Here is a 24,603-nt window from a genome sequence, read left to right on the forward strand (position 1 = left end):
TCCCCCTATGTATAATTAATATGCGTGTTCTATTAGTTTTGGGTGTGGCATAAAGGGTTTTACAGAGGGTGGCAGGATTCTCACCTGATTGAGGGACTGTGTGTGTGTAGGTGGGGGGGGGGGGGGGAGACAATAGCTCTGAACAATGAAATTCTGAAAGAAATGCCAGTCAAGTGTCAGCCACAAGGCCTCTTTAACAAGAGCATTTCCCATGGCACAGCCATTGGTGAGGAGTCCCTGAAGTGAAGGTGAATGTCATGTAGAAGACCCTCCCCCGCAACGAGAACCCTGGTGCCTCCCACGGATCCTGTCCAGCTTTCCTTCCTCAGAGGCAGTGTTTCGGTGCTGTGGGGAGGTTATCAGGGTCAGCCCACCGTCCACCCCAGAAATACAACCAACTCAGGACTCCATGGTTATCACTGCATTAGCCACATCAGCATCCCTGAGAAAGGCGTTCCTTCACATGAGTCAGAGCTCAAGAAAGCAAAAGAACCTGATCTGGGAACGTGTTAAGAGTCTTCGCTCTGGGGTCGCCAAGGATTCTGTTTCTGGCATTCAGCCTTCCCTTCCAGCAGCCTGAAACCTCTAATAGTGGAATAAGGAAGACTGGGACACTGGACAGTCACCTCTACGGGACTTCCAGAACCATGGGACTGAAGATCAGACGCCTCAAGGGTCACATTCATGTAAGTTCCAGCCAAGAACACGTGGTACGGGCTTTCCTGAATAAAATGAAGGAAGCTTTCATATAAAACACTTTCCTCAGCCCTGTTCTCAACCCAATCTAAATCGTGACTGATCATGGACAGCTCTTGATCTGACACCTCCCACTTGAAGAGATAAAGGACTACAGCAGTCACCCCAGAAATGAGGGACCCTGAACCCCAGCCCCTGCTCTCTTCTAGATTCATCTGGGACAGAGCAGGAAGCTAAGCCTCTCTGGGGCCAGTCATGTCCCTCACTCCTGGAAGGTTCTCTGGGGCCTCTGCCTAACCCTCCTTCATCAGCCTGAGTTTTAAGGGCAGATCGCACATTCCTAACTGGATAAAAAAACTTTCACGGGTTTTGTCTTGTAAGAACAATGTCAGTCTACTCTGTGATGGTGGAGACAGAAATCAGCACCCCACCTTCCTGGAGACAGAACTCACTCCTGGTATTTTAACACCCTCCATTATGAACCATTCTTGGACTTGCAAAGAGCATGAGCATTTTCTATGAGCTGACAGAAAGCGAAGGGAGAGGGGAAATGTGTTGGTGGTTTTATTACCTGCTGTCAGACATGCCCACCCCCACACAGGCCCCCATTCCCGCCCAAGGAGCTCCCACTGTCCCGAGCAGCAGGGCAGGACCATGCAGGGGACTGGCGGGGGAGGGGGGCAGGTAGTGATGACCTGAAGAGAGGAGGTACCCTGCCTCAAACCGAGCGGGGCTGCTCGTGCTGGAAGGTCAAGCTGAGAGAAGGAAATTAAAAAAGGGAGACAAGTTCAGAGGCCCGAAAAGAAAAGGAGGCAAAGCTGGAGTAGAGCAGAATCGTAGTTATTTCCGAAGGGCGGAATCACAAGACGCCACGCGGAGGCAATTACAGGATCAGGGGACTTGGGGTCCGAAGGGCTTTGGGAGCTCACACAGCCACACGCCCGCATTGTGCAGCTAAAGAACGGAACTGAAGCCCGGTTACGGAACTCGTCCCTCGGTTACGCTGAGTTACAGGCTAAGCCTGGCTGTAAACGGGCAAGCCTCCAGCTTCAGAACGCTTTGCCCTGAGACCCTCTGCTTCTTCCCAGCTCTAAGGAAAGACCTACAGGCCAGAGAATCTCCAAGAAAGGGAGACGTAGCCCAAGGGGCTGGGAGGCGGGGGAAGTCCGGGGTGGAGGGGGGGGGAGGACCACAGCTCCTCCTGTGAAAAGATGCTACGTGCATGCAAAGTGCAGTGGCTCTGGGACCTCTGCTTTCCGGCAGCCTCCGAAAGCACCCGTCATTGTGTTAAGATGCCCCAAATTAAGCTGATTAAAAGGAAAGCCATAATGCTCGTCTGTCAGCCTGGACAGGTGGCACTCCACAGCGCTGGAGGTCGGGCAGACCTCCAACTCTGAGGATGATAGGCTCCCTCCCTGGCCCCTGCCCCCCAGCCCCGGAGCCCTGACAGCCCTGTTTGTGATCTCCAGCTCGTTACACGGGCCTCCGACTTCCTCTGCGCGCTGGCTCGGGCTCCGCGCCCTGCACCCTCCTCGGCCTCCATGAATGGGCTGACGGAACTCCGACCATTAGCCCTCAGTGTAACTGCACCACGCCATTGTCACCACACACGCAGTGCACTCAACGGGGGGACAAAGGGCTGAATGAGCCCCAGACCCGCGGCCAGCTCAGGCAGAGACAACTTAGGAAACTATCTCATTCTTCCTTTCTTCACAGGCTGTTTGGCTTATTTCCTTGCATACCAAATGAAGCCCACAGAAGAAATAAGGCAGGAGAGGGAAGCCTGAGCCTCCAGTTCTATTCCGTCCCCCTCCCCCGCCTCCAGCCTTCCCTCCGGCCACTCTTCCCAAGGTTCTTGACCACAGGCCCCGTCAGCCCCAGCCATACAGGGGCCCATAGTAAGGGAAAATGTGTCAGGAAGGGGTCGGTGCTTCTCTCTAAGGAGGACAAAGACAGGGGCTGGGGGCCCCAGCCCAGAGCACGCAGTCCAAATCGAGACTTCTTCCCCTGCACCGTGAACAGGTTTTTAACAGCTCACTGACAACCAAGATCCTAACGTGCCAGGATGAGCCCAAGGGAGGGGCATCCTGGAATCTTCTGTGGGTGATATTTAAGAACAGGACAGAAAAGGATGAATATGGTGACCAGGGGACTAGCGTCTGCTTCCGTTCAATTATCTCCCAATAGCTTCACAGCATTGTCACGGCCCAGGAGCGTGACTTCTGCGTTTTTATTAGACAGTTTGTAAAACTGTGTCACGTGAAGGTGATGGGTTTTGCTCAGGACCCCGGCATGTAATGAAGGCTAAGAAATACAGGGCTTTCCAAAGGTCTGGAGAGACCAGAGACTTAGAAACACACTCTAAGCCCATCTGCCTGGCCTTTGTGTCCTCCGTTCCTTCCTTCCTGCTTCCCTCCCTCTCTTCAGCATCATTCCCAAGACCCTGCCAGGGGCTCTGGATAAAGAGCGCAGTAAAAGTTGGGTCCTGTTCCAGAGGCTCTATAGACAAGGGAACAGTGAGATAAACGCTGGCACAAAGCATGAGCCGAGTGCCGAGGGACGGAAGAGGAACCCCGACTCTGCCCGGCAAAGCCGGGAAAGGTTCACCGGGGAACCAGGACGCTCGATCCCTCCTCTCAAACTCACCCTTGGCAACGGAAGCCCCGGTAGAAGTTTCCCCAAAGCCAGCACCGCCTCTCGCTGGCTGGCGTCTGTTTTTAGCAACACTTATGACTGGAAGGAAAAAGTACTTAAAATATACCACCCTCTGAGACTTTTATTCCCCGTAAAACTGTCAGGCTTCTCACTCAGCTTTCTCTTTGGAATGAAGCGTTCCGGTTTATTTTGGCAACCAGAGGGAGCAACAAAGACGGACTTTCTCAGAGCCGCATGGGTCCCTCCTATCAAAGCTATCTGCCGCTGGCCAGTGAGCCAGAGACACTTGTCTGCCCATCTCAAAGGAAATCAAGGGGACCCTCTTTCCCCAGTCCGTCCCTGACAATGCGTGGACAGAGAACACCGTCCGCTCGAGGAGATCACAGATTACAAGGTGCACGGGGCAGGCACAGAACCGTCAGGACTCCAGGTCCTGATTCGCATCTGTCCTGTTCCGCCGCAGCCAGTGTGGCAGAATGTGGCCCTGTGCACCTGACTTCTCCACGGGAGAGCTCGACACCAGCCTGTGGGCATTTCAGAGTGTGGGTCTGACAGCAGTGTGCGTGTGTGCATGTTCCAACTGTGGCAACATAAACCAAACATGACATTTACCACTGTAACCATTCTCAGGTGTACGGTGGCCTTCAGTATATTCCCTTTGTCATGTAACCATCTCCACCATCCATTTCCAGAACTTTCTCATCCACCTGAAGCGAAACTCCATACCCATTAAAGAACTCCCTTTTCCTCCCACTCCCGGACCCTAGGAACCCCGATTTTACTTTCTGTCTCCATGAATTCCACTATGTGAGGTATCTCCAGTAAGTGGCCCCTATGTGTGTCTTTTGGGTCTGGCTTCTTTCACGTAACATGTTTCCAAGGCTCATCCATGTTGCAGCGTGTGTCCGGATTTCACTTCCTCTTTAAGGCGGACTCATATCCCACTGCACATACATACCACGTTTTCGGTTTCTCCATTCCGAGGACATTCCTATTGCCAAGTGCCCTCTGCCAGGAGGCCTGCATTTCACGTTAGGCCTAGTGAGCTCCTTCCTCTGGGTTTGCTTTCCTCCTCCATTTATACTTCTTAACACCTCTGCATTCATTTGCTGATGAGTTTCATTTGCTAGGATTTTGCATGCTTTACTTGTAATTGGTCTTACAGTCACTGAGTTCCCCGCCCATTTTCCATACATGACCCACCTGTCCGAATTTCTGCCTCCGTGCCTTGCTCATCGTGCAAGTCTGCAACAAGTGAGCCTTTAATAAATCCCTCCAGAAATGAATGGAGAGGAAGTACTTGCAACACAGCACTTCTTGACTCATGAAATGGTAAATGGGCTCAGGAAGCAACACTTGCCTCCCCCCCAGATACTAATGCTTTCTGAATTCTAGTCCTTTCCTTTTCCTTCACTCTGAGCTTCAGCACTTCAGAGAACACGGCCTGATGGATGGGAGGAGGCCTACAGCTCTTGGAAGTCAGGCACAGGTGGCCAGCCTCACCCAAGATGACTCGAGCCTTTTTACTAAAAACATTCCTGGGGGAGAGTGAGCAAGCCTCTGGGGCCCACAGGTAAGCTTGGAACTCACAGAGGTCTCAGACTGTTGTCTAAAAAAGTGCGAGGGAGTTTATGTTCTCCTCTGTTCATGCTTGGTTGTTAATACTAAAATGCTGACCCAGAGGCCCACGGGTAAGAATGAGGAGTTCCGCAGCTGGGATGTAGGGGACCTCTAGCGGCTTCTGTACTCATTTAACCCAGTCTGACGGCTGACTGACACGGATACACCAGCTACACAGTATCTGAAAGGGGCGAGTGGTTTCTCCAGTATAAGATGAGAAATTGGTTTGAAGTCTTGAAAAGTGGCGGGAGAGACTCAGTGGCACCTCTGGAGTGACCTCTGTCCATTTGAAGCCAATGAGGGTGAGAAAGGAACATGTGGGAGAAGGCCAGGGCCCTGTGGGGCCACCAGCCAACCAGGGAAAAGTCCATAAATATCAGAAAGAGGTTACAGTGCCTGGGGGGTCAAACTGCTGTCACTGACATTTTTGTTTCTGGGGGGTCAGGGAAGAGCCTATCTTAAGCTGGTTGCTGTTGGAAGTCCTTTCTGTTAGGCAACCTTAATAGGAGATAGTCAGGAAAGGAAAGAAGCTCATCATTTCTATAAACGTTACATTCTGCCCCAGATTTGCCTCTGGAGGGTCAGGAAAGCACTCTTCACGCAAAGCACACTGGAGGGGGTCTTCTCGAGCTGTGTTTTGGGAACCATGTAGTACACGGTAGCACAGACTTCTGTGGAAAGCTTCTGTTTGGGACCTAGAATTTTAAAAGCCTATCTAAGACCTGCTTCAGAATCGGACCCTGGGTTTGTTCCATGAGGCCCTTCATCACCTCTCTGTACCACCTCCTTGAGGTGGTAATAAAGCCCAAAGCAGAATACAAATAGAAAGGAGAGAAAACCAGCAAGCTGCAGCCCTAGGCCGTCGGAGTTGTCAACCTTCCCATCAGCATCCCCACGGGGCATCAGCCACAGGCCTGTAAGCCACGTTATTTCTTAACTCAATCTAGTCCCACAGCAAGGCATTCCGAATCTCCCTGGAGCATCGGGGGGGGGGGGGGGGGGGGGGGCGCTGTGAAGCTCGCCTGCATCTTGAGCCTCTCCGTGATGACACACCAGGGCCTCCTGGCTGATAGGCTTCTCCAGTTGCCTTCAAAGCTGAGGCCTTTCTCAAACAAGATTCAGGAGCTACGGCTGGTGTGCAACTGTGCAATGATCCCAGGTTGGTGGGCTCTACGGCTGACCTCTCCCTCCCCTAGCCAGTTACCCAGCCTACCCGCACCTTCCATGGAAAGCCTCGGCTGGAGGACCCAGGAGCGGCCTCTCTGACCTCTCAGAGCCACTCTGGCTTGGACCTTCTAAGGACTGCCGTTTCCTCCCAGCTGAATCAGAGCCTCGCTTGACCTTGGTCTCTCAAGACCTTTCTTCTAAGGAGCTGCAAATTCTGGCAAGCAGAGTTAGAGACTCTGGGCAGTCCACCGGCACAAGAATGGAAAAATCTATAGCTAATAATAGTTCCATGAATTACTATGGCCCTTTATTCTCTTAGAAGTACTTCTTAATCCATTACCACATTAAACAAAAGGGAAGTGAGAGGCGGGTGGGGTTGAGAGGTGTGTCAAGGCCAGACACCCTGCTGGAGGTGGGGCACCTCTTGGATCCCTACACCACCCACCCCCCAGTGAAACAGAGCCGGGCTCCAGCCCTCTCTCCACTGGGTCTCCGCCTGAGTGGGTGTAAGCAGAGCCCGAGCCTGACACTGTGGAGGAGAGGCAGCCTGAGGACATGGACATAAATGGAAATGAAGCAACACTTCAGACCCACGGGGGAAGCCCACGGGGGAAAATTAGTAAACAGCCCTCCTCCCACGTCGTAGCTGTTTGCTAGGTTCTTTGCTCTATTTTGTGGCACACTGGCTTTCAAAAATCTTAGAAGGATGTCTCATCTATGGGATTTTGTACTGGGAGGCTGGATCTTGGAAAACAGAAACCACCATCAAAAATAAAAAAATTTAAAGTCCCTCCAACACACCGTCATCAAGCCAAGTGTCTCTTCCCCTGCACTGAGAAAAGAGACATCTGGTTTTAACCAAGAAGATGGCATCCACCTACCACATCCGTGTTGGTGATCTTGGCCAGGAGATCGACCAGGGCATCGCCAGTGAGCGAGCTCACGTCCTCATCCTGCTGGAGCCCGCAGATGGCGGCTCCCACACTTCCAGTTGCGATCATCGATGGCGGGTACATGGCGAACTTAAAGTCTGTGAGAACAAGAGGCAGAAGATCAAGGCCCAGGAAGAATTTAGATCTGGGGGTCCCCAGCCTGAAGATACTCAGAAAGAGGATGGTGAGAGGTCAGCTGCACAGGGGATCCCTCACTAACAGACACGTCCTCTCTTGAGTCTTCCTTCCCAAGATACCCTTTATTTATTTGCCATCACTCTGGAGGGTCCCAAGCCAAATGGGAAAATGCAGGCAGAGAAGCTGGAGAGCTTATCTGAGTGCACACAGGAAATTCTCAGAGGGGACTCAGGTCCCCACAACCCTGTCTGGGACAAGGGGCAGGAAGGTGAGTGAGATGCATTCCCCCCTGAGGGTCATGGCAGGAGCAGAGCAGGGAGGTTGGAGATGAATCTCTCAGGTGCCATACAAGTGAGACAGACTGAAGGATCTAGATGGTGGAAGGTGGGAAAAGTATATAAGTGAGTACAATTTTATGAAGACCAATAACTCTCATGTTACCTTGCCCTATTATTTTGTGGACAGTCAGCAAAGACTAATATTGTCCAAAACAAAACATGACTTTATTTAAACAGACAAATGAAAAAAAAAGGAAGTGAGAAAGGCACTAATGGAGGGGATGACGGCCAAGTTTCACACAATCCCCAACTTCCAGCCCCAATGCCAAGGGCCCTTAGAACGTGAGGAGAGAAAGCAGGTACCCAGTATGCACCACTGCACCCTAATCAGATGGCTGACTTGGTTTAGATTTTATGGCTCTTGGGCCCAGACTTCCCATTTTCTGGCTGGAAAAAAAAAAAAAAAAGTAGCTTGCTAAAGAGAAGTACAAAATGAGGATAAATTTAAGGAGCTCAAACCCTCATCCATTTTCATTTCTCCAAAAGCAAAAAAGAGGGGATATTCCCATGCTTGGCTCAGCTTGGGAGACCAAACACCTCCCGTTCCTGAGCGCTCCTGCAAAGAAGCCGGGTGACCAAGATCACCTACTTCCCAGTTACCAGGAGGAGAGAAGGACACCCCGCCTGACAGCTGTGATTGCTTCTAAGAGCTGCTCAAGACCCACGGGCACAGTCCCGTCTGTAACCCACGCATGTACCGCATAAGCTGCGCACAATTACCCTCACATGGGGGAGGAGAAGGGGCAAACTTCTGAGGGCTGGAAGGGCCCTTATCTGGGCCTTGCGCTCGCGTGGGCAGGACGCTACCCTGTCACTGTCTGGTCAGTCCTGGAGCGGAGCAAATTCTCCAGTGCTACCCCTGCTTCTAGCATTACCCCAGAGTTCACTGCCTCTAGCTGTGCACGGGGGCAGGCGGGAGGGAGATACAGAAGGGACACATGGGTCACACTTCCAATTACAGCATCACCACTAGGCTGAACTATAAAAGGAGTGGACCCTAGTATTTCCCCTTCTTACTGTGCCATGCCCCGTTAAACGACATATTCCATTAAAGCGCTTTAATGGTGACCCCATTGTCCAGCATCAAGTTGGTGGTGTTCTCAGCGACTCTGCCGATCCACTGAACCGTGCCCACACCTCCCGTCTTGGCCGAATCCCACGAACAGAGCGAGCCCGGCCGTCTGTCTGTCTTTCTCCTTGGCTTTCTTTCCTTAGCCCACTCCCCATCTCTGCCTCTTGAGGGATGCGTATCACAGCATTCTGCCCCACGCCTGCTGTCCACTGACTCCCCCCGTGCCTTCTCTATCCCCATGGTTGGCGCCAAAGGCGGCCTCCCTGCCTCCTGCTCTGCTGTAGGTCTCCTCCACATGGGCTCACAGGAGTGTTTCTCTGCCCAATAACCTCGTTAGCTTCCCCCTGTGACATTCACAATGCAGACGAGGCAGCCAGCCCATGGCCTTGGGCCCACGAAGGCCCTGGGTGGGAGCATCTGGCAGGGAACGACAGGAGGATATCCCTGGCCCTCCCTTTCCTCTGTCCCAGGCCTCTGACCAGGAAGCACACCTCACACATGCCTATCTTTTGTTGTCCAACTGCACGCAAAACTGACTCCTAATTTTAGCAAACTAATTAACTTCTGGAAGCCAGGGGGTATATCCGGGTGGTCCTGGGGTGCGGCAGGTGCTAAAGTTGCCAGAAGGACTGGGTCTCCCCCCTCCTTCTCTCCCAGCTTGGTGTTTTGCTTAGAAAAATGCTGAGGGGCCTCCTCCTGGAGTTACTGTCCTCTGCCTTCCAGAAATGGGGAGCACTGCGTACGAGAAGCGAGCTGCCTCTGGGCAGCTCAGGCTGGGTAGTGCTCCCCCTGCCAGAGAAGAGCTACAGGAGCCGGGCAGCCACTGCACTGCCCCTCTGCCCCACACTGTGGGAGCAAACCAGGGACTTTCTCGAGCTTCGTGAGCAGCTGCTAGGTTCTCCTGTGGGTAGGTCCGAAGGCGGTGACGTTAGCACTACAATCCGGGTCCAGACTGCGGGACCTTGGGTGAGTCATTGCCTGCTCCAGCTCCTGGCATTCCATTTGTCAAATAGAGGGTGGGGATGGATCTGTGTTTTTCTAACTTCCAGCTGCAACTCACCGTTGGGTCACGAAACCCATTTGTGGGCTGTTTTTGTTGCTGTTTAACCGAACAGAACAGGATAGAAAGTATCAGGAAGTAATCATGTAGTAAGAGTAAATACTGTCTTGAGAAACTTTTGTAGCAGTTTGGTGTCCATTTATGTATATCCTGAGTTGTGTTATAAAATGCCTTTCTTTCTTCATGGTTTAGGCCAATAAGTCAGAAGGCTGTGAGCTGGCTAGCCCCCCAGGTGCCTTCCAGCTCTATGTTGCTTGTCCTTAAGGATCTAGAATGAGAACCCTCCCAAGAAACACAGCAAGCATCAATAGAACGGAGCATGGCTTCCACTGGCCGGGGAAGTCACAAGGCATTTCTCTCCAGAGAGCACTGCCAGTTCCACATGGCCTCAGGGGCTGCCCCAGGACCCTGCTCAGGGACACCCCCCTCTGTCGGCAGGGGAAACAGCAGAGAGGAAAACACCCGAATAAAATATCTGAAGGTTCCTGTCCTTGTACTAGCTCTAGTTACCTAACTTCTGTACTCACCCGTGGAAAGTTTCACCCAACCCACTCAGCCAGTCCTGGAAACTTTAAACTTTGGCTATGTAACTGGACTGAAGAGGATTCAAACTTATCCACTTGGCCAGGGGGAGCGGGCAAAAGGATCAAACATCATGCACGTACGCTATGACCAAGATGACAACCTTCCAGAAATACAGGAATAAAAATATACACGTGCACGAGCAGGTGAGAAGTCGGAGTCACGGAAAATATATGTAAACGTGTGGAAGAAACAGAAGTAATTGTGTAAAACTTCCTCCTAATACTATTTTATTTCAGCAAAAATAAAATACCAACTAATAATCTCTCAGAAATCTCTTACCTCTCTTGGTCAAAAATACCAACAAGCTACATCTTGGTGCAAAAAGCATATCCAGGGGCGAGGGTCTACTTCTACCCTCCGTTGCCCACCCGGAACGGTAAGAGACCCTCCTTCCTCCGCAGCTGAGTGAGAGGCCATTAATTGACCAGTGATCCATTCCAACAGAGTCATCACAAGTGTTTCTTCCCATTCCTGGAAGCAAGGATTAATCCCCACCCACCACCCCCACCACCCCAGATGTAAAAACGAAGTAACAGAACACGGCACACGGGACATTCTAGACGGCTAGGTGCATACCGCATGGGTAGCTAGTAAAGAAACTTCTCAAAAGGAAGGGGGTGCTTAGGGGGACAGAAGCATGAAGATACTCACAAAGACTACAAGGACATGGGAAGAATTTGGGCCAAGCAGCTCCAAGAGCTGGAAGATGGAGTATGGGGAGGCCGATGTCCTGCCATCAGCCAGCTGTGTAAAGATGGGCAAGATACTTGACCTCTCTGAGCCTCCATTTTCTCACCAGCATATTAGGAGAATAATCGGACCTACCTCGTAGGGTTGTTCCGAGGATGGGACTAAAATAATCCATGCAAAAACACAGTGCCGGGCTCCTGGTAAGCAAGCAGTGTCCTACCACCACTATTCTGACCATGGGAACCTTCTATGGAACTGTGAGGGGTAATCCCAACTGCTGGGAGATGCGGTTCAGCATCGGCAGGCCTGAGGAGGAAGGGCCTTGTATCCCGGGGCTCCCAGCGGATGCTGACAACAGCCCCACCATGCCGAGACCGCTGGGAAGAATGAGGGCTCTGTGCTGCCTAGAGACTCTTTCACTATCACTTGTGTTCCGTCCCAGAAGTGACCTCATCGAGTGCCCGAAGCCTCGTGCTGGTTTGTCAGAAGTGGGAGAAACCGATGGCCCCCATACAATAAATGGAAGACAGAAGTCGGCCACTCCCTTCCCAGTGTCCCCATATTCCCTCAGGTGTGGTTTGCCCAGAGCCAAGGAACAATGCCCACATACTAGAAGCCCCTGACACGACCTCCTCCCTCCTGGGGAGCTGGGGGAGGCAAGGGGCACACCCTAGGGGAATCCCAGCTCTGTTGGTTGCTTACTCATCCAAGTAGTAGTGGTGAAGTATTAATAAAAACCAACGTAAAACTCATCAGTTTCGAAACACTTCATTTTACAGGTGAAATCAATGAATTCTTTTTCTTTTTGGGGGGGAAGAGGGAGAGAGAGTGTGTGAGTACAAGTGCCTGGCGGTGGGGGGGGGGGGGTGACAGGAGGGGGCAGAGACAAAGGGAGAGGGAGAATGTTAAGCAGGCTCCGGGCCCAGCACGGAGCCTGACACAGGGCTCCGATCTCACAACCTTGAGATCATGACCAAAGCCACGATCAAGAGTCAGGTGCTTCACCAAACGAGCCACCTGGGCGCCCTGAATCTATGAATTCTTGACCCATCTAATGCCTGATCCTGGGCCTGGGGGTTAAGGTGAGACTTCTGGACTGTGAACCCAGTGCTCTTTATACCTTAACAGAATGTGAATAGCTCCTTAAGGCCACCTCCCCCATCCCATGAAGGAAAACTGGGCGGTTTTCCTACCAGCAGTACCAGAAAAGCTGTGTGACCTGCACAGCCCACTTAACTTCCCAAGACCACCATAGGCACTCCCGGGGCCCCCTTGGGCTCCGTAATCTGGAACAGAGTAGTGAGGGCTTCGTAGTCAGACTTGGTATCTGCACGCCCTGGTAAGATTTCACTGAAGAAAGAACTCTGAGCTAAACTGGGTTGAAACCACAGATTAGATGGCCCTGCCTGTAAATTCATCGCCGATTGTTTTGGCTATGGGAATGGAGACCTTGGTTTTGGCTATGGGAATGGAGACCTTGAAGTCCAAGAGTGACCTCTGTGCTTTGGATCACCACTAGGGGGCGAGAGAGATCTGCTCTGAGGCTGAAGAGAACCAGGGAAGACCTAGTCTCCCATCTCCCCCATCTCTCCCCCACCTCTGACCTGCAGCAAGGTGAAAGTTAAAAAAGTCCAGGATCCCGGGTGCTCATTGGCCCAGCGATGATGTGGGTGGCACACACTGCACCTACCACCCCCGGGATGCCTCGCCAGGCTGATGCCGATGTGGCGCCTTGGTGGGAGACGGTGGGAGGAGGGAAACGGCTGGAGAATAGCAAGCAGCCTGCTCCTCATTCATTTTCCGGCCAGATGGGAAGTGAGAGTACCCTGTCCCACCGCTTGCCCCATGGGGTGCACTTCCTCTCGTTTCCATGCCCTGTCAGCAGCAGAGAGGGTGCAGGGGCTCTGAGATGGGAAGGTGGTCTAAATTCTCCCCACTTGGCCACCACTAGGGCACACCTCCCTTTTTGGATAAGGGGCTGCATCATCTACCCTCTCTGGGTCCTGGCTTTGATTATACCTCAGGATGGACGGTCATGAATCATCTTTAGGGAAAGCCAGGAAGACTGGGAACCCAAGGGGTATCATCATCACTAGGGCTTGGGCCTTGGTGTCAGGAGTCTTGGGCGGGACTACTCCCATGCATGGAACGAAGAGCTTAGCCCAGCACCTTGAGGTGCAGCCCAAGGCAAAAAGAGGGACATGTGGGGTGCCCGGGTGGGGAGGTTAAGCACCTCCACCCCACCTCCACACCAAGTTCAAACTCAAGGTCATCGGCTTTCTAGACTAACCGGAATCATCTGTTGAGCATGATATCACGCATCAAGAATCTTCCAGTGCCAGAGTGCAGTCCTGAGTCATCTTCCCTGGTCCTTTCCTCGTCTGCAGACCTGGGGGACTCTACCACCAGAGCGACAACCAGGGGGACACTAAGGCTCAGTTCTGCCTCCCCAGGACCAAAAGCTTCAGGAAAGGGGATGGATGCCAGAGGCTGGCAGTTAGGAAGGTCTGTTTCTCACCCCAGTGCCCCCGTGGACCACGACTGGCCCTGACAGGGACACCGGGCAGTTGGAGGCAGTCTCTCCCACCAGAAACCATTTTGAGCTGAGGAGGGAGGGGGCAGGAGGGTGTCTCTCGGCCTGGCTGCCATCTTACCCTCCAGCCTCTGAGGAAAACGGCAGCTTCACTCCCCTTCTCATGGCCCCTCTCTGCTCTCCTGCCCTGTCTCTCTTCCCCTTTCACATACACACATGCACTCCCCACACAGACTAGGGAACTGCCAGCTCTTTCACAACCAGCTTTCCCATCGACTAGCCACACAGCCTCAGGGCTGGCCATCATCTCCTCAGAACCCAATGTAGGCCTTGGAGGCCTGCAAACCCCGGCTCCAGGTGCCTCTTCGGCTTTGGGCTGAGGGGCCAGGCGGGAGCTGTGAGGCACATGGAGCAGACAGGACCGTCTCAGTGTCACACCTACCTTTGGTTCTCGGTTATTTGCGCCCGCTACTTGCCAGACGGTCTTAGGCAGTCAACCATTTGTCACCCCCCGGCCCCCAAATGCAGTATCTCCTCTAAGTGGGAGATGTTTCCTCCAAGAAAAGCAGCCCTTGGCTTTTATACTGTCGGCCAACTGCTATAAAACTCCACACTGTGAGGTTGCTATGTTACCCAGTCCTTCATACAGACACAAGCACAGGCCAAGGAAGAAAAGCCTTGTGAGATAGACCCATCCTTCCCAGACTCAGGAAACTTCTGAGAACGCCCCTCTGCTCTGACCAGTCCACACCTAAAGCTTAGTACCTTAGTACCTAAGGCTTGTGGCTTTTGTTCGGTTGGAGTTACTCCTTCTATCCTTCCTCACTTCCTGTCCAAGGTTAGCTCAAGTCTCCCAAAAGGCGTCGTTGTGACTTCCCCTGCCACCCTGCAGACCTCTGTCCTCAGGACCCGAGTTCCAGGCTCCTTACTCTGGCAACAGAGTTGGCAGCCACCCCAAGGATCTAGGCAAGAAGGTCAGAAGCGGGGGGCAGGATCCCCCATTTTAGAGAATGAGCCTTTACAGAATCTGGAGATCTACCCATGCCTGGATAATTCTACCCACCGTCTCACCCCGATCAGAGATGAGAATGGAGGGATGGGTGGGCAGACCCCAAAAGATCCGTCAGTCAAGAGACAAGGTCAAAGCAGAACTCTGGCTAACAGCTGGGCAATGGGGGAGCTTAGGGCCAAGGGGTCAGCTGCCCTAGGGCCAGAGAAAAAAGGACAGGGTTGACTCCTCCCCCACAGTGAATCATGACAATGGAGAGGAAGGGCCTGGGAGACAAAATGACAAGTCAATGAGGGACTGACCTCTAGGGCCCCGGGCCAGACAGCAGGAGAAGAGAGGAAGCAGAAGAATGGCTACTGTGCTCCAAAGAATGGCCCGTCAGGGCTGCGGGAAGGGCAGCTCACTCTCCCACAAAGGGGCACAGGGCACATGCACACGCCATGGAACCCATGAACGGGTCTGGATCAGGATGGGCAAGACTGTGGAAAAAACCCGTGCCTGGGCTTCCGGTGGGGGTCCCTGGGGACACTCCCGCCCTCGAAGGCAGAGCAAGGGATCCTGCTGGATTCGGAGGAAGTTCCGAGTAGGAGATGGGGGTATTTTCGCAAGTGCTGCCGCCACACATTGTCTACACATCCCCAGGCTCACGAAGCACCTCCTTGCACCGCGTCTCCTTCTGATTTTCCTTCTCTTAAATACCCTGAAAAGCCTGTAAGATCACGTACCCACAGATGTGTTTTGCAGATGGAGGCTGAGGTTCAGAGAGGTGAAGCAGCCTGTCCAAGGTCATCCAGCGAGAAGTAGCAAAGCCTGACCTTTTGACTGAGAACACAGCACGCACACTTTGGCCTACTGTGTGATCCGTCTGTACTAACTCATGAATACCATGTAACAAGATATTGAAAGAAGTTAACTCCCTAACTCCCCCGCGAGTCCCAGCTATAAAATTCAACAGCTCTTGGCAAACTGGGGCTGATCTCTCTGCACCCCAGCCCTCCCCACTCACCCACCAACCCCCCACCCCCAAACCAAAGATCTGCCCAGGCGGTCAGTTCTTCACCTACAGTGTCTCTCCCCTGGAAGATTAAGGTTCCACGATCTCTCTCATGGCCACTACCAAGAAAACAATGGTAGAAACTGGCCAAGGTTCAGTTTCATAAAACAGTGTCAAACCACTGCCTTTAGTTTATTAGGGGAAGTGCAAAGCAATCGGGCCAGTAAGAACTATGTATCAACTGTGGGATCAACAGGGTGGGTGGAAAGCTTTTAATATGAAAAAGCCAGTCGTGATTGCTACGTTAGAGCTTGCAACCAAAATCAAAACACCAGCACTTGAAGTGAGGGCATCAGACCCTAGTGCTGCGAACCTGAGTCCCTGCTGAGAGCCAGCCGGGTTTACTCCTCGGCCAACAGAGGGAACAGCTACACATATGTGCCCTACAGAAAAAAGAACTCCTTTGGCCTCCCTTATCAGGGCAAGCCCCGTATTTATCTTGACAGTGTTCCTTTAACCTATATTTGCCCCCAGCCCCCAAATTTCCTCTTGGGCTTATCTCCAAGCCATCCTTTTCCTCAAAAGATTAAAGATTTAAACACAACCAAAGAGCAGTATGTATAATCTTCAAAGAGCACTTTAGACATCATAAAGAATTATTTTTACAGGCCATATTTTTTTTCCCCTTAACACACCTGTCGTCATAAACCATTTATGAGTTCAGCAGAGAAAAAAAGAATGTATCAGCTCAGATAGTCGGGAAAACACGGCCGTCTCCTAAGCCCCTCAGGCCCATACCAGGGAGTATCCCCATCTTCCCTACCTCCCTACCCCCTTGACCACCCCCCACAAGGGGCTCTTCAGCATGTCTGCCCCTCCCAAGGCCCCCTCCAGCTCCAGCCTGCTCCTACCAGTGGCACACAGAGCAATGAAGGTCTGCGCGTGCTTGCGGATCAGAGACAACTTCTCACTCGGCTGGGGCAGCTTACGAAGGATGTGTTCGATGAAGTCGTGAGGGGTGACGGCGGCCAGGTTCCACTTCAATTTGCCCAGCACCACCAGCTCCCACTCCTGAGGAAGGGAGGGAGGAAGAGAAGAGTATAAAACCCACAGGTGGACCTGGTGTCCTGTCTGGGACAGGGGTGGGGGTGGGTGAGGATCCAGATCGGTTTTAAGGCTGCTCATGAGGACACTGCTGGATGGGGAGGTGGGCCCATTTGTCAAGTGCCCCCCAAAGCTTGGTAGTTGTTGACCTCTCTTCTTAGGCTTCCAATGGGAGGCAGGACCGGCAATAGGGAGAACCCAGGTATCTATTGCTAAGACTCTGTTTTCGCCTATTTCTTTTCCTCTTGGCTTCCCCTCCCCCAGCCAACCTTGACTTGCAGGCAGTGCTGATGCCTGCCCACCCAGAAAGCTGAACCTGCGGAAAGATACTGCCAAGGTCATTGTGGCCCTTAGATAGTAATTTGTTGTCTATGTCTCTATCGCTGGACTAATAGTTTTTTAAATCCTCACAGGAAAATGATGTACACAGATAAAGCTCAGACTAAGGTTCCTGGGCCCAACTCCTGGGCAACCAATCAGCTGACTTGTAGCTGGTGCCCAAAAGTGCCATTCTTCTCTGCTTCAAAACTTTCCCCTCCACGCATAATGCAGAAGTCTTGGGGAAAAGACACCCAGCCACAGAGTGCCCTTTCACCTAAAATGTTTCATAGGGCGGGCGCCTGGGTGGCTCAGTGGGTTAAAGCCTCTGCTTTCGGCTCAGGTCATGATCCCAGGGTCCTGGGATCGAGCCCTGCATCCGTCCCTCTGCTCAGCAGGGAGCCTGCTTCCCTTCCTCTCCCTCTGCCTGCCTCTCTGCCTACTCATATCTGTCAAATAAATAAATAAAATCTTTAAAAAAAAATGTTTCATAAGGCTTTGTCATCGTGACTTAAGGACCCACTGATGGTCATTAGCAACCCCACGTTGCAGCAGGAGGTGACTGGGGCAAAGTGAAAGTGCTTGTGCACGGTCCATGGAATCCCTCCGTTCAATGTCAAGGGGGGACAATGCAACCCTGACTCTCACCGGCTTGTCACCAACAGCCCACCTCGTGAAAAACTTCTTCTCTCCCTTATCGGGATACATCTGGGGACTTGTGCTGAAAGTAAAACAAGCCAAAAAGAAACCCTAAAAGTATGTGCAGTCAGAGGGAAAACGGGCCTATCCAATTAATTGTCTTCAGAAGAAAGAGAGGCAGAGACCACCCTGCTCCCACATTTGCCCTAAAACCCCCCAGGCTCTCTTCCATTTGCTAAGCCAGGAACCAGAGCCCCAGCCCCCTCCTGAAGCACCAAGAGGCTGTGTGGTCTGGGGCGACTCCCTGCCCCTTGCTGGGCCCCAGCTTTCTCTAGTGTAAACTAGGACTTCTCCGGATCCCAGCTTCTGGGATAAAGAAATAAGGAATGGAAAACACAGGCAGGGTTTTGTGAAGCAATATTCATTAGCTTGGCTGGTCCTGGAAAAAATTGGGGTGTCCTGAAGAACACCATTGTCCACCATCATGTTGAAATAAACACCCCAAATGGAAGATTCATTTCCCTGGTTTCCCATGAGAAAAACAAACTAGTAACGAATTCTAACAATTTCTTTACATGCTTTAAAGTCCGCCTTGGCTTTTTACAGAGGGTTGGTGTTGGGGGGGCGGGGTGCAGAGACAAAATTACTAAACAGCCTGTGTCTTCTAAGATGGCTTGAAATTCCAGCCCTTTCTTCTCACAGGGGAATGTGAATCTAAAACACTCTTCTTGTACTATTATTAAAGGAAGCAGATCTCCCAGAAGAAAGCACCTTTCTGGGCCTCCCAGACCAAACCAGAAGCAGCTGAAATCTGGCAGCGGTTCAAAGGTGAAGTCATTCATGCCCCCTCTCTCGACATTCTCCGCAATTCCTCCCCCGTCCTTGCACATGTCTGACACTAGATGGCAGCACAGCCCCAGAAAGGGAGGCCTCTCACAAAGAGCTCAGTTCTACCAGCCAGTCCAGCCCTGTGGACTTTGTGCAGGCCTCTCCAGTGAAGAGGGAGAGGGGCGGTCAGAGGGGGGCCCCCTTTTGCGAACAGTGCAGAGAAAGGTGTGCAGACCACGGAAGGTGGGCCTGGGAGCCACCCTACCATTCCACACTGCTGCAACATGGATGCCTGAAGTGTGAAGCCGCAGGGAAAAAGATTGGGGTGGGAGAGGGGGGGTTTGCTGGCAGAAAACCAGAGTCAAGAGAAGACCCCTGTCTGGGACAGAGGTCACCTCCCCACTGGAGCTAGGAACCCAGGCCTCAGATTCCTCCAATAAAACACCAAATTTGGACTTGGCTCCAAAGTCTATTTGATGATATTTAGTGAACAGCTACTATGTACAGGTATCTTTAGGTATCTTGAGACTTTAGAGGACCTTTGAACTCTGGATTCTTAGGAGACACATCACAAAACACTATCATGTGAAGACATTCCTACCATGTGAGAAGTCGAACTATTTTCTCAGAATTCTGTGGTTGAAAATTTGGAATTTAATTAAAATATTATCACTGTGTCCCAAGTCTCCCCTACACACACACACACACACAACATACACACGCATGGACACACAACTGCAAATGAATTTCACCAACACAAATGTCTCGGGGGATCTTATTCATGGATGTAACCTTAGTGCTTAGCACAGTGCCTGGGACACAGTAGGAACAACAAAAAAAATTCATATTAAAAGCGTTGTCTCCTAAAAATGTGAAAATTCCAGTGGTGTGGTAATCTGGGATCCAAAGGATTTGTTTAGGGAGCAGTGGGTCGAAGCTTATGGGGCCTGGAGAGAGCAAAGATGGACGCACGAAGAGAAAGAGGGGAAGAAAGGAGAGGGTCATTACCAGCAGCTCCTGAGGCTTGATGGAGTTGTCAGTATAAATGCACAACTTCTCTGCCGTCAGAGGGATAGTCTCTTTGAGCTTGGAGGCCAGGAACATGCACACAGCCCCCAGGAGCTGCAGATGGGTCTTAGGAGTTGGGACCCCAGCCAAGAAGCGGTCCAGGTAATTCATGGCCAAAGGGAAGACCTCCTCTTCACACTTCTGTTCCTCGCAGACCTACAATGGGAGCGGGGAAAGGGTTGTGGGGGGGGTGGTGGAGGGAATAGTACCAGGAAAAGAAAAAAAAAAAAAATGAAAAGGCATAACCTATGGAAACAAGCAAAAATATTTAATTTCTGAGTGGGGAGGGGGAGGGGAGTAGAATATGTGATAAGAATAAAGACGAGGAAAACGGAGTAAATCTAAAGAGTCTATCCGCGCTGGGGTGTTCCCCAGGAACGTAAAAAAGGAGGTGAATTGAAGATCCGAACCCGGGAGGCAAACAAATGCGCAGTAGCCGCCCGGCTCGGCGACGCTCCCTTTGGCTACCGACTTCTTCGCTCACTCTAACTCACTCACACTCTCTTTTTTGGATTTCGTCATCTTTTCAAAAAATCAATAAAAATATTCTGGAAGCTCCGGGGGTGGTCTTCTTGGTCTCATTCGGACCCCCAGACCCTGCTCTATCATTCCCGACAATTGGAAAAAATGTCCGGGGTGGTCCCTGCGGCCCAGGCGCCGCTATTGGGGGGGTGGGTGGGGAGAGGTGGGGAAGAGAGGGGGAGGGAGGAGAGGAGGAAGAGCCGCAGCCTCGCGGCTGGACTCGGAGCATGGGGAGACGGTTTCAAAAAATAATTAAAAATCGAGGAAATATCCTAGAAAAGCCGTTTTGGCGTGAAAACCCCAAAGAGGATCCAGGCTTCCCGAAACGGAGGTTTCGGGTGCCGGAAAGGTCTGTATCTCGACCCCTAGGGCTTTGGATCCCGAGGGGAAACTTGGAGGGGTGAGCGCCGCGGCGGGAGTGTCCGGCTGCGGCCCACAAGGGCAGAAACTGGGGACCGTGGTGCCGAGCTGGGGGAAAGCCGAGGAACGGGGAGCCGCCGGAGAGAGGCACGGGGGACTCTGACCTCTCCTTTAGGGGTGCCCCGACATCTCCCCCTACACACACCTCCTCCCCCCCCTTCCTACCCCACCCAAATCTCCGCACCGAGGAACCTGGAAAGCCAAACTGTAAGTAACCTTCGTGAGGTGGGGGTTGGGGGAGAGGACACTATTACAAGTGGGGTGGCCGGGATAACGGGGTGCGAGGGGGGGCGGGCGACGTTTTCCAGCCTTTCCAACCGGAGTTTGCAAAGCAACATGGCGAAACCACGGCAGGTCCAGAGCTGTGCATACGTGGGCACACGGCTTGCTCGGCAAAGATTTGGAGCAAGGGTAAAGAAGTGGTTCTTTTGGGTTCCCCTAAAACACACGTTTCTTCATTGCGACTTCCGGGGCTCCTGAATTCTCCGTTTCTCTCCTCCTCCCTCCTCCCCCTCCCTCCCCCCCCCAAGTGCCAACGCGGAGTCGCGACCACATGCGGGGACCTGAAGCTAGGACGAATTTGCTCTGGCCTTTGGGGGGCTGCTTTTTTTACGTTGGGGCCCCCGATTTCACACTCTTGCTCCATTCTTCACTGCACCGAAAGCAGCCACGGCTTCGCCAAAGACAGGTCGGGATGGGGGTGGGAAGAAGAGGCAGCCACATGCAGGCACACGCGCGGGATGCTCCCCCACCCCCGCCCCAGGACAGCCTCATTTCTCCCAGATTTTCCTCCCCCCTCCCTTTTTTCCTCCCCTCCCCCAGTTAGTCCTGCATCCTGCAGGGAACAGAAACGAAGCCACGCGTCTCGCCAAAGGGCGCGGGGTAAACTCGCGCACGGGAGTAGAGAGGCGAGCGCGCGGAGCCTGCCCTCTCCCAGTTTTAGGGTCCCTGCGCGGGGTGGGGGGGGGGGGGTCCGAGTATCCGGATGGGGACAGACGGAGTCTGTCTGCAGACTTACCTCCAGCATCCAGGTGGCCACCATCCTGCGCATATAGGGCTGGATGTCCTTCTGCACGCACTTGAAGTAGGAGCACTGGGGAAGGTAGCGCTCCTCGATGGTGAGCAAGTTCTGCAAAACGCGGTCATCGTAGAGCAGGTTGGCGTCTGGCACAGCCCTGCGGACCGGGTCCACCTCGCAGCACAGCAGCTCCATGGCCAGCCGGGTGCCCGCTCGCTCCCCTGCTTTCTCCGGACTGGAAAAGTTGGGGGGTTTTGGGAGGGGGGAAGGGAGAGGGTTCCCCTTACCTCCTTCCTTTGGCTAAATAGGGGCTTTTCGAGAGAAAAGTTATGGGGCAGAGAGAGAGAGAGAGGCTGGGGGAGAAGAGAGTAAAGGGTTGGGCGGTGGGAGAGGAGAGCCTCGGGGGCTGCTAACTCTGCCTGCCCTCCCCTTCAAACTTGTCTCGCTCTCCCCTGCTCGCTCTTCTCTGCTCTGCGAGGCAGTGACGCAAACTGGCTGGGCAGTTAGTTCTCCTCCCTCTCGCCTCGCTCCCCTCTCCGGTTCCTCCTCCCCTTCCCTCCCCTCCCGTCCCTCCCCTCCTCCTTTCAATCTCTCCCTCCCTCCCTCCTTTCCCCTCTTGTTATTAAGGAGAACAGCAGCTGGCCCGACCTAACTTCAAACGCGGTCCCCCGCCCCCCCACCCGTCTCCTTAGCTCTCCGAGGCCCTCTCCCTCTATCCAGCCCTGCATGCCAGGGGCCCCGATAGGGGAACCCACAAAAAAACCACACCGATTTCTATTTATTCCCTCTATTTCGCACATTCTGTGGGTCTATCGTGCCAAAATACCACCCTCCAACTTGGCTTTCTCAAATTGATCTTTCCACTCCTGCCCATGTATGTAAGATCCGAGAATGACGGGTAGATCGCTTGAAGATGGGGTAGGCTCAGGCAATTTAGAAACAGACCCCTTAAGTGAAGACTAAGGAAAGCGATTTTAGAAAATAGCAACCTTGGCTATCCAGAGATAAAGGCTATGTCCGGACGTTTGAGTTCCTGATCACTTCAAGGCTGTTTCAAAAGCTCGATTAAAGGGGCCAGAACCGCGTCCCCCCCCCCCCACCCGCGCGTGTGTGTGGAGAGCAAGAAGAGGAAGGGGTGGGTGTTAGGAGGGAGGGGGCGGCTTCTCCGCCGTGATAGAATGTGACCCTAGAGCAGAAACCCTCCCCTTCTTGGGGGCGCTACGGGCGCCGCGGGGAGCAGTGGAGAGGCGCCCAGGGTTGCAGCAGGCCGGGGGGTGGGGGGCAGGGCTACCATCGGTTCCTCCGCGGCCCGCGGCCACGCAGGAAAACCCGCTTCCTCGCCCCTGCATCTGCTGACAAGCCGCCCGATGTGTCTGCGCCGAGCGTGGCCACACTGATACAGCTTTCTAGGAAATAGCCCGGGAGGGGGAGGGGATGGGAGGGGGGCGAGGGAGGGATTAGGTTTGGCTCCCCCCCTCTCCCCCTGCGCAAACACCACCACCCCTTCCTTTCCCCGGAGGCCCAAGACTTCCACCCTGTGTCCTTCGCTTGCATCCTCGCCGACCCCTCCGGGTTCACGCCTCACCCACCAGCCGGGGCTTTCTCCCGGGGAGCGGGATTGCGATGGAGATGCTGCCCGAGCAGTCGGCTCTGACATGTGCTCAAATGCATCCGGGGGTCAAGGCTGCTTTTACAGGGGATATGGTGGCGTTTCCTTACCTCCTTCCTCCCTCCACCCCACCCCCCAACTTTCAGTGTAATTTCACTTTGGGTGGAAGGGGACAGACCCCAGAGACCCCAGCAAGTTGGCCGAGCTGGCACGTGCAGGGAGCATGGCGTGGGTCAGGGCTCGAGACACACCGTGATCGACAGAGCACCTCCTTCACCGAGAAAGGGGGCCCGAACCGGGGCGTGGAGAGCGGGGAGGGGGGGCTGGGTGAGTTGTACACTCGGTTCCCTGAAAGGGGGGTAGAGTGGAACAGAGAAGGCGGGGAGTGAATAAACCAGAGGTGCTAGCGATTAACTCAGGCCCCGAGGCCAGCCCCTTTAAACGAGGGTGGGGCGGAAGGGGTGGGGGGAGTGAAGGGGGGAAATATCGCTTTAAAAGGGTGAGTAAGAGTTTGGGGCGCCGTCTCCCCTCCCTCTATTTGCATAGCCAATAGCTCTGGGGCTCCTGCTACTGCGCGCTGATTGTTACCGGGCAGATTACTTTTTTCTTTTTTTTTTTTTTTCTTTTTTTTCTTTCTTTTTTTTTTTTTAGTAGAACGCGTTCCCCGCTACATCAAAAGGAAGCCAAGGGAGGGCGGAGGGAGAGCCGGGACTGGGGCGGGCGCGGGCTGCGGAGAGGCCGGGGCGCCTGCGACCTTATCAATAGCCCAGGGAATTAGTATCCAATCTACCGTAGGTAAAGAAAGGGGAGGGAAGGGGGAGGGCGAGGAAAATGTCTAATTGCTGTGGAAGCCATTAGCTTTCGGGAAGCAAAAAGCTCACTGAGAAACCCAACTTGCAACTCAAAATGAAACAGTCCTACGTAGTGGATGACACTCTGGCTGAGTACAGTGTTCCTCGGAATAGAGTCGGTCCCTAACAATTACCTATTGATTTTAGTCAACTTGGACTTCCCGACTCAAGCTTGAGTCACTCCGGATAAATATATTAACTTACATTTTAAGACCCGACCCCATAAAGGAATTACTCAGACTTCACCCCAGCCACCTATCAGCGGTTCAAAGAAAGCTGCTGGGGGGGGGGTGCGGGGGGGCGGGTAGGGGGTGAGAGAGGTATTTTTAAAGTATAAATCTAGCCTGACAGGCAAGGACAGAAGTCGGCGAAGGCTTCCAGCCTCTTGACATCACTTGATAACTAACCCAGCACGGTCTTCTCTCCACCTCCCTGCGGGGAAAGCATCTCCAGTCCTGGGCTCCTGAAGTGGGGAAGAGGGGGGAGGGGAAGAGGCGGGTGGTCGTCCTCCCGGCCTGGCCCACCCTGGGGAGAGAGCCTGGGTGGCGACGTCTCAAATCTCAGAAGCGAGCCGAGGGCCCTCTCGCCCCTTCCCTCCCCTGTACCCCCACCCCTACTCCTGTCTGGTTTCCCTGAGAAATTCCGGCGGGGCGCGGGACTAGGGGAGCGGTAGTCGCGAAGGGGAGGGGCACAGAGGGGCGCGGGCGGATGCTCCCTCTCCGCGTGGCCTCTTCATT

The 24,603-nt window shown here is 53.3% G+C and overlaps 1 protein-coding gene across 1 annotated transcript in view; it reads right to left on the reverse strand.

The window, feature by feature from the left end:
* CCND2 (cyclin D2) overlaps positions 1-21,886 on the reverse strand; it is a 29,767-nt gene extending 7,881 nt beyond the window's left edge. The window contains exons 1-4 of the mRNA XM_046011535.1: positions 21,407-21,886; positions 19,387-19,602; positions 16,401-16,560; positions 7,020-7,168 (exon numbers count right to left, since the gene is read on the reverse strand). Of these exons, the coding sequence (XP_045867491.1) occupies positions 7,020-7,168; positions 16,401-16,560; positions 19,387-19,602; positions 21,407-21,601 (720 nt within the window). The 5' untranslated portion in view covers positions 21,602-21,886. The remainder of the gene's footprint in view (positions 1-7,019; positions 7,169-16,400; positions 16,561-19,386; positions 19,603-21,406) is intronic.
* Positions 21,887-24,603: the final 2,717 nt, after the last annotated feature.

Source organism: Meles meles, chromosome 7, assembly GCF_922984935.1.
Source record: "Meles meles chromosome 7, mMelMel3.1 paternal haplotype, whole genome shotgun sequence".
In the NCBI taxonomy this organism is placed as follows: Eukaryota; Metazoa; Chordata; class Mammalia; order Carnivora; family Mustelidae; genus Meles; species Meles meles.